Source organism: Eptesicus fuscus, chromosome 5, assembly GCF_027574615.1.
Source record: "Eptesicus fuscus isolate TK198812 chromosome 5, DD_ASM_mEF_20220401, whole genome shotgun sequence".
NCBI lineage: Eukaryota > Metazoa > Chordata > Mammalia > Chiroptera > Vespertilionidae > Eptesicus > Eptesicus fuscus.
Genome location: NC_072477.1, coordinates 100013711 through 100031893, shown reverse-complemented (window position 1 = coordinate 100031893; position 18183 = coordinate 100013711). Strand labels below are relative to the sequence as shown.

The window sequence follows — 18183 nt, the reverse complement described above, 5'->3', positions numbered from 1 at the left end:
GTGTGGAACAGACAGGCCCCACAGAGAGCAGAGAACCATGGGGAGCGTGCCTAAGCTGTCAGTAGAACATTCCCTGAAGGCTCCCAGATTGGAGAGGGTGCAGGTAGGTCTTAGAGATCCCCCACCCATGCACAAATTTTGTGCACCAGGTCTCTAGTATTATAGAAATAAGAAAAAGATTAGTGGTTACACTGACAGCAAAATGGAGGTGGAATAGACGGAGGTGTCCCGAGTCTTGGCCCATAGCAGATAGAATGAACAGCTTAAACTAATAACATACACCCCAAATTGGTGAAGGAGACTCAGCTGGTGAGACAATTTACAGCTGGGAAGGGCAGAGGAACCCTGGAGAAAGGTAAAATCAAGTATCTGGGCTGGAGACAACTGCCAGACCTCTGAGCCCAGAGGGTCAGAGGGAAATCACACGGCACCGAGTCGCGTACTTGGGACAGGCATAGCATCTGACTTTGGAAAGGAGGTCCACAGGATGGCTGGTGGCAGGGGATTCTAGATCTGGGTCCACAATCATGAAAGACTGAGCCCAGAGGGGGCAGCCTGAAGGGCTGCCCAGACCACATAGTGCCAGCAGGAGAGGGGCTTGCAGAGGCGCAGCTCTTTCCCCTCTCTGTGGCCTTTGTTTTTCTTCAATGAACCTAGTCCATAGGACCATTCGGATACAGACACTCACCCCTGGCTGAGGTACAGGAGAAGGTGTGGACTTGTGGACACTGGGGAGAGGCTGGGGAGAGGATAGGGTTCAAGAGAAGTGGCAGCGAGTCTGGTGCTGAGTCATACCTAATGCCCGGAATCTAGGCAGCAATTTTCTCCTGAAGAGATAGCCCCTCCCTTTAGACTCCAGGCAACCAATACAGCCACAGCCAGAATACACCCTGAATGGTACAAAGGATTTAAAAAAATGTGAACAGTCCCTGAGAGTCCACAGGGACTGGCCTAAAGAGAGGCCTTCAGAAACAGGAAAGTGAGAGAGCAAGACATTACAGAAGACTGGGATCTTAAGTCAGCCAAAGGGACGCCACTTCACTTTTTCATGTTATTTTATTTTATTTTATTATTATTTTACTAGAGGTCCGGTGCACGAAATTCATGCACGTAGGGGGGGTTGTCCCTCAGCCCAGCCTGTACCCTCTCCAATCTGGGACCCCTCAAGGGATGTCCGACTGCCCGTTTAGGCCCGATCCCATTGGCAGTCGGACATCCCTCTCACAATCCAGGACTGCTGACTCCCAACTGCTTGCCTGCCTGCCTTCCTGATTGCCCCTAACCGCTTCTGCCTGCCAGCCTGATCACCCTCTAACCACTCCGCTGCCAGCCTGTTTGCCCCCAATTTCCCTCCTCTGCTGGACTGGTCACTCCTAACTGCCCTCTCCTTCAGGGTTGATCACCTCCAACTGCCCTCCCTTGCAAGCCTGGTCCCTCTCAACTGCCCTCTCTTGCAGCGTTGATCACCTCCAACTGTCCTCCCTTGCAGGCTTGGTCCCTCTCAACTGCCCTCCCTTGCAGGCCGGGTGCCTCCCAACTGCCCTCTCCTGCTGGCCATCTTGTGGTGGCCATCTTGTGTCCACATGGGGGCAGGATCTTTGACCACATGGGGGCAGCTATATTGTGTGTTGCAGTGATGATCAATCTGCAGATTACTCTTTTGTTAGATAGGATAGAGGCCTGGTACAGGGGTGGGGGCCAGCTGGTTTGCCCTGAAGGGCATCCCGGATCAGGTGGGGGTTCCCTTGGGCTGTGGGGCGGCCTGAGCGAGGGGCCTGTGGTGGTTTGCAGGCCGGCCACGCCCCCTGGCAACCCAAGCAGAGGCCCTGGTATCTGGAATTTATTTTCCTTCTACAATTGAAACTTGGTAGCCTGGAGCGGAGCCAAGCCTGGGGCTCCCTCCGAGGCTGAGGCCGGCAGCCATTGTGTTGGGGTTATAATTGAAACTTTGTTGCCTTAAGCGGGTGGGCCCGGCCAGGATGTGGTGAAAGCTTTGCTTCCCCTGTTGCCGGTGGCAACCCTGGCCTGCTCTCTCAAGCTCCATTCTGCCGCCATTTGTTTGAATTTGTTTACCTTCTATAATTGAAACTTTGTAGCTTGAGTGGAGGCTTAGGCCTGGCCAGGGTAGGCGGAAAGCTTGGCTTCCTCTGTTACCTAGGAAACCTTGCTCTCTGTGGCTGTAGCCATCTTGGTTTGGGTTAATTTGCATACTTGCTCTGATTGGATGGTGGGCATGGCTTGTGGGTGTGTTGGAGGTCTGGTCAATTTGCATATTTGTCTATTATTAGATAGGATATTTTTTCTTTTTTATTTTCCTTTTTTTGTTTGTTTCTTTATTTTCTATTTCTTTTTGCATTATTTTTCCATCACTCCAATTTATTTCATTTCATTTGTTATTTTTATTTTTATACCATTTTAAATCAAATTTTTGTGAATTATTATTATTATTATTATTATTATTATTATTATTATTTTCTCATTCCCTTTCTTCATATCCACTCATCCTCTTTCTACTTCCTCTCTACTGAACTGAGGTCCTCCCCATATTCATCCAATTCTTAACCTTATTTTCTGTATATAAGATTCTGCCCCCAACCTCTTTATAGGGTATTTGGTGTTTGTTTTGGTCTACCTGATTTGGTTTACCTGTTTGTTCTCTGTTTTTTTCTTCCCATATATATTTTTTATTTTCCTTTTTCTTCCTTTTTCTTCTTTCTCTTATCTCTCATACCATTTTTCTCTCTTCAATATAATTTGTGCTCTTTTTACTCTCCCTTAATTCTCTTTTCTCTGGTGGTCACTTATATTGGGGGTATCAGTGTCGTGAGTACCTTGGTGTTTTGTTCCCTTTGTATCATGTCTTGGTGAGGTGAATTTTTATCCTGTCCAGCCAATGTGCTAGAGAGTGAGCTACATAACCAGATACTTGGAGAGGAAACTCCATCCACAAATGGGTCAATAACACCCCAGGCCCAACTACAGAGGCAGGAATAAGGCGGCAGTGGGGGACAGAGTGTGAGGGAGGGAGGGAGCAAAGAAGGAGGAGTGTGTGTGGGGGCAGGTGTCACAGATAGATCCCACAGGACCTTCAGGGGCAGCCTAACTGGGCTCGCCTAACTAGGCAGTCTTTGCTACCATTGCAAACAGTACTGAGAGGCCAGCTTTCCCTCAGAGGCCCACGTTTTTGAAGGGGAGAGCTGGTGTGACTAGAGCCCAGCCTCACCTCCACCCAGGGTGCCCTCTGATAACACCTGGGACTCTACAGCCACCGCTGCCAGGGACCTGCTATCTTGGCTGTGGTCCCACAATCACCGATATTCCAGCAATCCCATGAGCAGGCTCCTGTGAGTTCCAAAGCACACTCCCCACTGACCACATGAGCAGCAGACACATGAGCAGCCCGCTCGTGTCCAAGGAGCAGCAGCCCACCCCAGGCTGAAGAGCAGCATCCTCACGTGGCCTGCCCCTGTCCAAGGAGCAGCAGCTGTGTGAGCAGCCCGCCACCCCCCCATCCGAGGAGCAGCAACCATTCAAGCAGCCCACCCCCATCCAAGGAGCAGCAGCTGTGTGAGCTGCCTGGCCCCATTCGATGAGCAGCAAGCAGCCCCACAAGCAGCCTGCCCCAGGTCAAGGAGCAGCAGCAGTGTGAGTGGCCCGCCCCCACCCACCCCACCCCAATCAAAGGAACAGCAACCACGCGAGCAGCCTGCCCCCGTCAAAGAAGCAGCAGTCACGCGAGCAGCCTGTTGCTGTTTGAGGAGGAGCAACTGCATAAGCAGCCAACCCACAACTGAAGAACAGCAGCACCACAAGGCCCACCCCGGTCTGAGGAGCAACAGATGCACTCAGCACCCACCCTGCACCTATCCAAGGAACAGCAGCTGCATGAGCAGCCTTCCCCCATCCCAGGAGCAGCAGCTGCACACAGCCTGCACCCTGCCAATGTCCAAGGAACAGCAGCTGCCTGAGCAGCCCACCCCCATCTGAGGAGCAGCAGCCTGTCACCATCTGAAGAACAGCAGCTGTGTGAGCAGCCCGTCCACGACTGAGCAGTGTGAGCCCCGCAAGGCCCACCCCATCCGAGGAGCAATAGATGCATGCAGCCCACACTCTGCACACATCCAAGGAGCAGCAGTTGTGTGAGCAGCCCACTCCATCCGAAAAGCAGCAGCTCCATGAGCAGCATGCCCCGATTCGAGGAGCAGCAGCAGCCAGAGCAAGCCCGCCCTGTTCAAGGAGCAGCAGCCTCATGCAGCCAGCCTTCATCCAAGGAGCAGCAGCTACATGAGCAGTCCACACCTGTCTGAGGAGCAGCAACCACACGAGCATCCTGGCCCTATCCGAGGAGCAGCAGCCATGTGCATCCCACCCCCACCTGAGGAGCAGCAGCCTTGTAAGCAGCCCACCCCATCTGAGGATCAGCAGCTGTGTGAACAGCCTCCCTCCACCAGCCAGAGGAGCCACCACTGCTGTGAACAGCACACACCAGAGGAGCCACTGCCAACTGAGGAGCAGCCACTCCCACGACCGCAAGAAGAGCAACCAAAGCCTAAGGAGTTACTGCCACCAAAGGAGCAGCCCCTGCATGACTTGACACCTAGATCACTTGGTGAGAACAAAAATTGGGAGATAAAGAAACCCCCAAAGGAAAGAAAAGGAGGAATCACCAGAAAAGCAGCTAAGAGAAACAGATGAATGTAATATGTCAGAAAAAGAATTGAGAATAAATCAGATGGATGAAAAAATCAACAACTTATGTAAGAATCAAGAAGCAATTAAGAATGATATAGCTGCAATAAAATACACCATGGAAAGTTTCAACAGTAGACTAGGAGAAGTGGAGGACCACATTAGCGAAACAGAAGATAGGGGAGCAAAACACACCCAAACTGAACTGCAATTGGAGAAAAAATTAAAAGTCAGGAGGAGAGCCTAACGGAGCTTTGGGACAACATGAAAAGAAGCAACATATGAATAATAGAGGTGCCAGAATGACAGGAAAAGGAACAGGGGTTAGAAAACCTATTTAAAGAAACAATTTCAGAAAACATCCCTGATGTGGGGAAGAAAAAAACTCACAGAAGCACAGAGAGTCCCAAACAAGATGAACCCAAAAAGACCCACACCAAGACACATCATAATTACGATGGCAAGTGTTCAGGAAAAAGACAGAATCTTAAAGGCTGCAAGAGAGAGACAAAAAGTTACATACAGGGATCTTCCATTAGATTATCAAATGATTTCTCAACAGAAACACATCAGGCCAGGAAAAAATGGAAGGAAATTTACAAAATGATGCAAAGCAAGGGACTAAATCCAAGAATACTCTATCCAGCAAGGCTATCAATCAAATATGAAGGGGAAATAAGGAGCTTCACGGACAAAAATAAAAAGGCTAAGAGTGTTTATCACTACCAATCCAGCAATGCAAGAAATACTAAAGGGTCTAGTGTAAAGAGAAGAAATAAAAAGGTAAGAAGGAACACAGGCACAAAAAATAAAAATGGCTACAAAGAAGTACCTATCAATAATAACTTTAAATGTAAATGGCCTAAATACTCCAATCAAAAGACACTGAGAGGCTGAATAGATTAAAAATGACCCATATATATATGCTGTCTAAAAGAGACCCACCTCAGAACAAGGGAATCAAACAAACTGAAAGTGATGGGATGGAAAAGTATCTTTCAGGCAAATGGAAATGGGGAAAAAAAAAAAAGCTCGGGTAGCAATACTTATATCTGACAAAATAGACCTCAAAGTGAAGGCCATAACAAGAGATAAGGAAGGCCACTTCATAATACTAAAGGGATCGATACAACAATAGGATATAACCCTGATAAACATATATGCACCCAATGCAGGAGCACCCAAATACACACACAAAAAAAAATCATGTAAGACAACCACACAATCATAGCAGGGGACTTTAATACACCACTGACATCACTGGATAAATCCTCTAAACAAGAAATCAGCAAAGAAATAGCAATCCTTAATGACTCACTAGATCAGATGGAATTAATTGACATCTTCAGAACATTTCACCCAAGGCCACAGAATATAAATTCTTCCTAAGGGCACATGGGGCACTTTCAAAAATAGACCACATATTGTGTCCCAAGCAAAGTCTCCCCAGTTTTCAGAACATTGAAATCATATCAAGCATCTTATCAGATCACAATGGCATAATATTAGAAATAAACTATAATAAAAACAATCCAAAAAATTCAAAAGCTTGGAAGCTGAACAGCATGTTATTAAACAATTACTGGGCAACCAAAGAGATCAAATAAGAAATTAAAAACACCCTGGAAACTAATGACAATAAAAACACAACAATCCAAAATCTATGGAACATAATGAAAGCATTCCTGAGATGGAAATTTATAGCTCTAAAAACCTACCTCAAAAAAAAAAATGGTAGTAAATAATCTAACTCTACAACTTAAAGAATTAGAAAGAGAGCAACAAGAAAAGCCCAGAGTGAGCAGAAGGAAGGAGATAACAAAGATCAGAGCAGAAATAAATGACATAGAGACAAAAAAAAAAAAAGACAATACAACAGATCAATAAAACCAAGAGCTGGTTCTTTGAAAGGATAAAAAAGATTAATGAACCTATAGGCAGGTTCACCAAGAAGCAAAGAAAGAGGACCCAAATAAACAAAATCAGAAATGAAAGAGGAGAAATAACAATAGACCTCACAGAAAGACAAAGGATTGTTAAAAAAAATACTATGAACAACTCTATACCAACACACTATACAACATAGAGGAAATGGACATATTCCTAGAAAAATACAAGCTTCCAAAACTCAATCAGGAAGAATCTAAAAATCTCAATGAGCCAATAACTAAGGAAGAAATTAAAGCAATCATTAAAAGCTTCCAGCAAAAAAAATGCTCAGGGCTAGATGGCCTCACAGGGGAGTTTTACCTAAAATTCAACAAAGAACTAAATCCTATCCTCCTCAGATTATTCCAAAAAATTCAAGAGGAAAGAACACATCAAAGCTCATTGTATAAAGCTAATATTACCCTAATCCCAAAACCAGATAAAGACAACACAATGAAAGAGAACTACACGCCAATATACCTCATAAACACAGATGCCAAAATCCTCAACAAAATTCTAGCAAATCAAGTCCAGCAATACATCAGAAAGATCATACACCAGCACCAAGAAGGATTTATCCCGGGGACGCAAGGATGGTACAATATCTGCAAATCAATAAAAGTGATACATCACATAAACAAATTGAGAGATTAAAATCAAATAGTCATAGCAATTGATGCAGAAAAAGCATTTGACAAAATACAGAAATCTTTCTTGATAAAAACTCTCAGCAAGGTGGGAATAGAAGGATCATACCTGAAGGTAATAAAAGCCATATATGACAAACCCACAGCCAACATCAGACTCAATGGGAAAAAACAAAAATCATTTCCCCTAAAAACAGAAACAAGCCAGGGATACACACTCTCTCCACTCCTGATCGACATAGTACTAGCCATTGTGATTAGACAAGAAGAAGAAATAAAAGACATCCAAATTGGAAAAGAAGAAGTAAAACTGTCCTTATTTGCAGATGACATGATACTATACATAGAAAACACTAAAGACTCCATCAAAAACATTAGACTTAACAAATGAATTTGGCAATGTAGCAGGATACAAAATTAACACCAAGAAATCTATGGCATTTCTATATACCAATAGTGAACTAACAGAGAGAGAGAGAGAAAAAAAGCAATCCCATTTATAATTGCACCTAAAAAATTAAGATACCTAGGAATAAATTTAAATAAGGAGGTAAAAGTACAGGTGTACACAGAAAACTACATGACACTGAAAAAAGAGATACAGGAAGACATAAACAGATGGAAAAACATACTGTGTTCATGGATTGGTAGATTCAACATCATTAAAATGTCAGTACTACCCAAAGCAATCTACAGGTTCAATGCACTCCCCATTAAAATACCAATGGCATAATACACAGACCTAGAATGAACTTTCCAAAAATTCATCTGGAATAAAAAAAGACTCCGAATAGCTGCAGCAATCCTGAGAAAGAAGAACAAAGTAGGAGGGATCTCAATACTAGATATCAAGCTGTATTACAAAACCACTGTTCTCAAAACTGGCACAAGATCAGACATAAAGATCAATGAAATAGAATAGAGAACCCAGAAATTGACCAAAACCACTATGCTCAATTAATATTTGACAAAGGAGGCAAGAACATACAATGGAGTCAAGACAGTCTCTGAAATAAATGGTGTTGGGAAAATTGGACAGATACATGAAAAAAAATGAAACTAGACCACCAACTTACAACATACACAAAAATAAACTCAAAATGGATAAAGGACAACCATAAAAATACTAGAGGAATCTAAAGGCAGAAAAATCTCAGATACATGCCAGTGAAATTTCTTCACTGATACAGCTATTAGGACAATGGAAGCTAAAGAGAAAACAAACAAATGGGACTACATCGAAACAAAAAGCTTTTGCACAGCAAAAGAAACTATAGACAAAACATCAAGAAAGCCCACTGTATGAGAGAACATAGTTGCAAATGTTATCACTGATAAAGGTTTAACCTCCAACATCTACAGGCAACTTATACAACTTAATGAAAGGAAGATAAATGATCCAATAAAAAAATGGGCAACAGACCTAAATAGAATCTTTTCAAAATAAGACAAAAGGAAGGCCAAGAGACACATGAAAACATGCTCAAAGCCACTAATTATCCGAGAGATGCAAATCAAAATAACAATGCGGTACCATCTCATACCTGTCAGAATGGCTATCATCAACAAATCAACAAACGACAAATGTTGGCGAGGAAGCGGAGAAAAAGGAACCCTAGTGCACTGCTGGTGGGAATGCAAACTGGTGCAGCCACTGTGGAGAACAGTATGGAGTTTCCTTAAAAAATTAAAAATGGAACTCCCATTTGACCCAGTAATCCCATTTCTAGTAATATATCCCAAGAAACTAGAAACACCAATCAGAAAGGATATATGCACCCCTATGTTCATAGCAGCACAATTCACCATAGCTAAGATTTGGAAACAGCCTAAATGCCTATCAGCAGATGAGTGGATTAGAAAACTATGGTACATCTATACAATGAAATAATATGCTGCTATAAAAAAAAAAAGAAGGAATTCTTACCATTTGCAGCAGCATGGATGGACCTGGAGAGCATTATGCTAAGTGAAATAAGCCAGGCAATGAAATAAAAATATCACACGATCTCACTCATTTATGGAAAATAAAGAACATTGTAACTTGATGAGCAAAAAGACAGATACAAAGACAGTAAAGCACTGAACAGACTGTCAAATTATAGCGGGAAGGCTGGCGAGTGTTTGTGAGGGGGGGAAAGAGATCAACCAAAGGACTTGTATGCATGCATATAAGCACAGCCAATGGATACAAGACACTGGGGGGGTGAGGCTGGGGGGATGTCAACGGGGGGAAAAGGAGATAATGTGTACTATCATATGTAATACTTTAAACAATAAAAACAATAAAAAAGAAAAAATGTTTTTCTCATTTGTGCTATGCAAAAAACAAAACAAAAAACAAGACAACAAGAAAGCCCACTGCATGGTAGAACATATTTGCCAATGTTATCACCGATAGGGTTTAATCTCCAACATTTACAGGGAACTCATACAACTTAACAAAAGGAAGATAAACAACCCTATCAAAAAATGGGCAATTGACCTAAATAGATACTTTTCTAAAGAAGACATAAGGAAGGCCAAGAAACATATGAAAACACTAGAGGCCCAGTGCATGAAATTTGTGAATGGGTGGGGGTGTTCCTCAGCCCAGCCTGCACCTTCTCCAATCTGGGATCCCTCTCACAATCCAGGACTACTGGCTCCAAACCGCTTGCCTGCCTGCCTGCCTGCCTGCCTGTCCCTAACTGCTTCTGCCTCCCAGCCTGATCAACACCTAACTGCTCTCCTGCTGGCCCAATTGCCCATAACTGCCCTCCACTGCTGGCCTGGTTGCCCCCAACTGCCCTCCCATGCTTGCCTGATCACCCACAACTGCCCTCCCCTACCAGCCATCTTGTGGCAGCCATCTCTGTCCACATGGGGGCTTCCATCTTTGACAACATGGGGGCGGCCATCTTGTGTGTTGGAGTGATGGTCAATTTGCATATTACCTCTATATTAATAGGATGCTCAAAGTCACTAATCATCTGAGAGATGCAAATCAAAAGACAATGCGGTACCATCTCACACCTGTCAGAATGGCTATCATCAACAAATCAACAAACAACAAGTGCTGGCGAGGATGTGGAGAAAAAGAAACCCTCATGCACTACTGGTGGGAATGCACACTGGTGCAGCCACTGTGGAGAACAATATGCAGTTTCCTCAAAAAACTAAAAATGAAACTCCCATTTGACCCAGTGATCCCCAATCAGAAAGGATATATGCACCCCTATGTTCATAGCAGCACAATTTATAATAGTAAGATTTAGAAAAGCCTAAGTGCCCATCAGCAGATGAGTAGATTGAAAAACTGTGATATATCTACACAATGGAATACTATGCTGTGGTAAAAAAGAAGGAATTCTTACCATTTGCAACAGCATGGATGGAACTGGAGAGCATTATGCTAAGTGAAATAAGCCAGTCAGTGAAAGAAAAATACCTCATGATCTCACTCATTTATGGAATATAATGAACAACATAAACTGAAGAACAAATACAGATCCAGAGACAGAGAAGCATCAATCAGAACATCAAACCTCAGAGGGAAGGTAGGGGAGGGTGGAGGTAAGGGGGAGAGATCAACCAAAGGACTTGTATGCATGCATATAAGCCTAACCAATGGACACAGACAACAGGGGGTGAAGGCATAAGTGGGGTATGGGGGGTATTGGGGGGATAAAGACACATATGTAATACCTTAATCAATAAAGAAAATAAATAAATAAATAAATAAATAAATAAATAAATAAATAAGATTATTGGTTACCATGGATTCAGGTAGATGGAGGGAGAGATGACTAGGTAGAACATGGGATTTTCAGGGCAGTAAAATTATTCTGTATTATACTGTAATGGTGTGTCATGACATTATGCATTTGTCAAAACCCATAGAACTGTACAACACAAAAATTGAACTCTCTGTAAACTATGGACTTTAATTAATAATAATGCATCAATATTAATACTAATGAAAAACATTACTAATAGACAAAACTTTGTGTAGGGGATTGTGGGGATACTGGGTATATGGAAACTTCGTAAACTCTGCTCAATTTTCCTATAAACCTAAACTGTTCTAAAAAAATAAAGTCTATTAAAATATATGAAGCAACATCAAGATTAAATTATAGTGAAAAGGAAGTGGCATAAAAAAAGTAGCTTTTTCTTATTGATCAGGCTATATCTGTGGTCGGCAAACTGCGGCTCACAAGCCACATGTGCCTCTTTGGCCCCTTGAGTGTGGCTCTTCCACAAAATACCACAGCCTGAGAGAGTCTATTTTGACGAAGTGGCGTTAGAAGTTTAAGTTTAAAAAATTTGGCTCTCAAAAGAAATTTCAATCGTTGTACTGTTGATATTTGGCTCTGTTGACTAATGAGTTTGCCGACCACTGGGCTATATAATCTAATTCTATTTAGAGAATGGGGAAGGAAGAAGAGAATAAAGTTTGGCTGAAGATGAAAGGGGTACTATTTGTCTATTTTCAGTAATAGCTTATTTTCAGTATTCTTTTGTATTAGTATCCATATTTGTTAAACAATCATGTACTTTACAAAGTGTTCCCCCTGATATTTCCAGTAACCACCTGGCACCATACATAGTTATTGCAATGTTATTGACTATATTCCTTATGCTGAACTTTATATCCCCATGACTATAACTGCTAATTTACACTTCTTAATCCCTTTATCTTTTCACTCAGTCCCTTAAAACTCCTCTCCTTATGGCAACCACCAGTCTGTTCTCTGAATTTGCTTCAGTGTTCTTTGATCCACATACAAGTGATGTCATATGGTATTTGTCTTTCTCTGACTGACTTACTGAGCATAATTTCACCCATGCTGTCACAAATGGTAAGATTTCGTTCTTTTTATAGCTAAGTAATATTCCATTGTATATCTATACCACAGCTTTTTTTTTTTCACTCATCTATTCATGGGCATTTGGGTTGCTTCCATAGCTTGGCTATTGTAAATAATTCTGCAATGTACATAGAAGTGCATATATTCTTTCAAATTATTGTTTTGAGATTCTTAAGATAAATATAAGAGTGGAGTTTGTGGATCATAAAGCAGTTACATTTTTTATTTTTTGAAGAACCTCCATACTGCAGTCCCACCAACAGTGCACAAGGATTCCCATTCTCCACATGCTCACCAACACTAGCCATTTGTGGATTTACTAATGATAGACATTCTGACATGTGTGAGGTGATATCTCATTGTAGTTATAATTTGAATCTCTCTATTAGTGTCATTGAGCATCTTTTCACATGTCTATTGGTCATCCAATAGTATGTTCTCCTTGGAGAAGTTTCTATTCATGTCCTCTGCCTATTTTTTAATTGGATTATTTTGTGTGTGTGAGCGTTTTTAATAAATTTTGGATATTAACCCCTTATCAGATGTACCACTATGAATATGTTTTCCCATCAATTGGGTTGTCCTTTCATTTTGTTGATGGTTTCCTTTGCTGTGTAGAAACATTTTCGTTTGATGTAGTCCCATTGGTTATTTTTTTCTTTTTTTTTCCAAAAGGGGCTAGTTTTAAGAAAAAAAAAAAGAGCATATACAAGTGAAACAATATTGACAGAGAGTAGATGTATACCAATGGGCTCAGGGACTAAAGCATCTTCCATGAGAAAAGATACTTAGGAACCTGCAAAAGGTTTTACACCATATTGTGAAATATAACCCTATCCTGTGCTTCCCTGAAAAGTCATGCATAAAATTTCTACTATATTTTTGGGAACTTTTTTGTTGTTGGAGGATGTGTTCCATTGGCATATAAGTAGGCACAGAGACTTCTTTTTTAAACCATAATGAAGCATCATGGACCAGAATTATCCTTCCACTTTTAAATAATGAAAAACTGGACAAAAATAAAGGAACAGCAATGTTCAGACATTGGAGAACAGAAAGCACAAGGCAGTAATCCCTGAAGAAAAAAAAAAAAAAAGGAAAAAGACTTAAGACATGCATGCCAGCTTATTGCCTGGTGTTTCTAGGCCACAGCATAAGGAAGAAGAATCCAAAGAGTTTCCTTGAGTTCAAAGACAAAATTTAGAGTTTTGGCAACTAGAATTAATAGGGCACAGTACCAGAGAGAAGTAAGCCACACAGATTAAGAGAGCGCTGTAGAAGTGTAGAGAGTTTGATGTAGAGAAAGGCTTTCACTATCCACTCCAACGCTCTAGATACCTTTCTATCCTACCTAGATAGAATCTCTTGATCAGAAGTCTATATAGAACCTGGCAGTACTGAGGAATGTATATCTGTCTTTATTTTATACATGGAAACATTAGGGTTTAAAGCTCATGTTGAAAGAGGACAGGATTCCCATCAAATTTTTCTAATCAATTCTTATTTTCTACTTCTAAACTGTATTCCTATATATTACATGATTGTTAGAAAAGTCTATCCATTATTAAGACACTAGCGTTCCTGTTGCAGGAAAAATCCTGCAATAGGGTTTCCTGCTGCACTCTACCCCGCCCTGCCTGCTCTCCTCCCTTGTCCCCCGCCCCGCCTTCTCCGCCAGACCCCCTGCTTTTCTCCCTTCTCCACCAGCCAGCCCACTCTTCTTCCTTCTCCCCTGGCCCCGCCTCCGCTCCTCCCTTCTCCCCCGCCCCGCCTTCTCCGCCAACCCACCCGCTCTCCTTCCTTCTCCCCCGGCCCCGCCTCCACTCCTCCCTTCTCCTCCCCCCGGCTTGCTTGCTTTTCCGAAGCTTTGCTCCCTTCTGGAGCTCTTGGCTTCTTTCTACGCTGTCTTGATATGCAAATTAGCCACCATCTTTGTTGGGGTGATTTGCATACTCGTCCTGATTGATGGTGGGCGTGGCTTGGCTGGTGGGCGTGGCTTGGGCATGGCAAAGGTGCAGTCAATTTGCATATTTGTCTATTATTAGGTAGGATAAGCAAGGTAATGTCTCCTTCCTGTTGACTAGTTGTCAGAACTTTAACATCCTAGTTCTAGCAGCTATGACTACAGCTGAGTACCTACCAGTAGCATTAGTGTTTATGAGATGATCTGTAATTAATAGTAGCAAAGCCTAAAAATGATCTCTTAATTTTATTACTGCTCCATCTTAAAGGCCTGCCACTCCTGTAACTTGTCAGTAGTATACTCTAATCACAACTAAAATTCTCCATTCCCAGTAATAACATGGTGCTCCTAAAAAATGAGTCTATATTTGGTAACATGTAGCCCTAACTAGAAATGTCAATACTTACTTGATAACCAGCTTGATTGTATGACACTAAAATTCAGGGAATCTATGTTATAACTTAATAATTGTTACTTTAAATTATAGGAAATTATAGAAATCAATTCCCTCAATAGAGGTTAATAACACTGATGCTTAAAAGAGTGGAAACTTACGTGATTCAGTTGCAGAAACCTCCATGAAGTCTTCAGTTGAGTTACTTCTTATGAATTCTGAAATAATAGTGAATTTGTTATGTTTCAAATATAAATTATATATATATATATTAATTGACTTTAAATTTTATAGTTTTTTATTTTAATAACTAGAGGCCCAGTGCATGATTGAATCATGCATGTGTAGGGTCCCCTACACGCTTTCGTTTTCGATCATGGGGAGCTGGGTGCCTGTCCGCTGGTACACCAGGTGCCGGAGGCTTCTGAAAGGCCTGGTGCCTGAGAGGACAAGCACCCAGCTCCCATGCTTTCTTTTCGATCGCTGGTGCGCCAGGCCTTTCAGAAGCCTCAGGCGTGGCAGAGGCTTCTGAAAGGCCTGGTGCCTGAGTGGACAGGCACCCAGCTCCCACACTTTCGCTTTCGATTGCTGGTGCACCAGGCCTTTCAGAAGCCTCATGCTTTCCTTTCGATCACTGGTGCACCAGGCCTTTCAGAAGCCTCCGACATGGCGGAGGCTTCTGAAAGGCCTGGTGCCTGAGCGGACAGGCACCCAGCTCCCACACTTTTGCTTTTGATCGTGGGGGAGCTGAGTGCCTGTCCACTCAGGCACTCAGCTCCCCCGCTTTTGATGGTCCGCACGGCGGGACGTCAGCTCGCTGCCCCAGAGGCCCCTTCTGTGCCACAGCACAGCCATGGCGCAGACGCTGAGCTCATGCCGCTGCTGGCGACACAGCTCAGCGTCCCGCCGGCCCAATCAGCTACCCCGGCCACCCCGAGTCCCGCCCCCCCGCACCTCCTGGCCAATCATGGGCATAGCGAGGGTACGGTCAATTTGCATATTTGTCTATTATTAGGTAGGATTCATTCAAAAGAAAAAATTCTAAGAAAAACAATAGAGCTACCAACATGCAGATCCTTCCAATTGGGTAACAATGGTAATATCTGAAAGAATATGTATAACTGAGTGATGTGAAATCATCATTTTTTTTTACAAAATTTGTTTTTCATCTTATATTCTCTTAATGTTACCATCATCTAATCCCTCTTCCTTTCATATCCAATCACCAAGTTTTGTCTATTTTACCAGGCACATATTTCTCAAATATGACCCTTCTTTTTCACTTGTGCTCCAACATAGGCACTTATTACACATTTAAGATACAGTAATAACTTCTCTTTTCTACTCCCAGGTCCCTAAACCAGCTTCTACCATGTGGCCAGAATAATCTTTAAAATTAAATACAACAATGTCACTTCCCTACAAAAAAAAATCTTCAATGAGTCCCTATTATATAAACTAAATAAATAAAAAGTCCTTAGCACAACATTCAATCCCTCTGACTAAGCTCTCTCCTACCTTATCCCTAACTATTGCTTTACAATCTAGTCTAATACCATTCCAGTTGCTTAAATCTTCCTCTCAAATTGAAGAAATTGGCTCCTTTCTGTAGACTCACTGCATATGAATAATTATCATGCATTACACTATAAAATATCATGTGCTTGTGCCCTTAGTAAGTTGTGGGTTTTATGGAAGCAACAACCAAATTGTATTCATTTTATACACTCCTAGAATTTGCAATATAGTAAGAATTTTTATTGAAAATATAAAACACTATTTTTTTCAAATTCACTATTAAATATCTTTTTAATTAAATGTATTGAGGTGCCCTAGCCAGTTTGGCTCAGTGGATAGAGCATTGTCAGCCCACAGACTGAAAGGTTCGATTTTGGTCAAGGGCACATACTTTGGTTGCAGGTTCCCCGGCCCTGGTTAGGGTGCATGCAGAAAGCAACTAATTCATGTGTATATCTCTCATCGATGTTTCTCTCTGTCTCTCCCTCTCCCTTCCACTCACTTTTAAAAAATCAATGGAAAAATATCCTTGGGTGAGGATTAACAAAAAATGAAACAATGTTTTGAGGTGACATTGGTTAATAAAATTTTACAGGTTTTAAGTGTACAATTCTATGATACATCATCTGTATATTGTTCTATTTGTTTACTACACAAAGTCAAATCTATTTCCATCTCCATATATTTGACTCCCTTTACCCTTTACTACCTCTCCTCCTTTCCCTCTAGTAACATCTTTTGAAATTTACTATTGTATAATTTTATGGCTATGAGTTTTTAAACTATAAGTCTCAAAATGTTAATGTATTTAGGAAACCTCATAAAGGCATCCGTATATAAAAGATCACCTTCAATTTTCTGCTGTACATTTTCATAACTTAGCACTGCTTCTGGTGGACTTTCACTTTCCCTGTTAAAATGTCAATAAATAAAAAATTTATTATCAAAGAATAAGATTATTAAATAAGAACTGGAATATATATAGTTTGTAAAATAAAATTTAAGATGTTTTTTAACCTTTATTCACAGACAATAAAGTAAATTATTAGCAAGTAAATAGGTCAAACTATGTAATTCTATAAATTCTATAGATATACCAACAATATTAACAACAAAAATAGCAAAAGTAAATTGGGTAGAAGCATGAAATTTCTTTTTGTCAATTATTATTAATGGTGTATACATTAAAAGTACAAGTTTAAAGTCAAAATACTTTGCTCAAAATTTGTTTTACCCACTTATTATGTGACCTTGGGTACTTAAGTTACTTAATCTCTCTGAGCTTCAGTTTCTTCATCTATTAAAACGAAAGTATTAGAGTACCTATTGAATAAAGCATTTGTAAGGACCAAAGGTAAATATAAAATTACAAGGAAAATACCTAGCAAACATCAGATAATTACATTTCAGGTATTAATATTAATATATGATTAGAAACTAATTTTGTGCCTCTCAATAGATAGCTCAATGGAATATATCTGAGCCTCTGAATCAAGGCTCTATTATGCAATTTCCATTGGAGCCAAATCATGTACCACTCTCTTTATTCATTTAAGGCTAGTCAGTGATAGATGGAGCTATCAATAAAGTAATTGCATAATAAATAGTAGCCCTTCCCAATTACAGGTACTTTCTATTTTAACACTATAAAATTAAAAGGTTTGGTATATGTTTAATGCAAAAAAGTTGTTTATAAATGTTAATTTTTACTTAGATAAGTTACTATACCAGGTGTGATTAAAAATAACAGAATGATAGAGGAACAAATGAAAAAAATATTCCATGGAATGAAATAATTAACATTGTTAAAATGTCCATACTATCCCAAGTGATCTACAGATCCAATATAATCCCTATCAAAATTCCAGTGGCACTTTTCACAGAAATAGAATGCAGACTGGTATAGCCACTGTGGAAAAGAATATGGAGTTTCTTCAAAAAATTAAAAATTGAACTGCCTCTTGACCCAGTGATTCCAACTCTGGGGATATATCCTAAGAATCCCAAAACACCAATTCAAAAATATATAAGCACCCTTATATTCATTTCAGGGTTATTTACGATAGTCAAGATATGGAAACAGCCCAAGTATCTATCAGCAGATGAGTGGATAAAAAAGCTATGGGACATTTACACAATGGAATACTATGTAGCTGTGAAAAAGAAGAATATCTTACTTTTTGCAATGGC

General features: G+C 41.0%; 1 protein-coding gene across 3 annotated transcripts in view; it reads right to left on the bottom strand.

Moving 5' to 3' along the window:
• LOC103304446 (coiled-coil domain-containing protein 7-like) overlaps positions 1-18183 on the bottom strand; it is a 430240-nt gene that overhangs the window by 348812 nt on the left and 63245 nt on the right. For all 3 annotated transcript variants that reach the window (XM_054716612.1, XM_054716613.1, XM_054716614.1), the window contains exons 8-9: positions 16842-16903; positions 14637-14693 (exon numbers count right to left, since the gene is read on the bottom strand). In XM_054716612.1, the coding sequence (XP_054572587.1) occupies positions 14637-14693; positions 16842-16903 (119 nt within the window). The remainder of the gene's footprint in view (positions 1-14636; positions 14694-16841; positions 16904-18183) is intronic.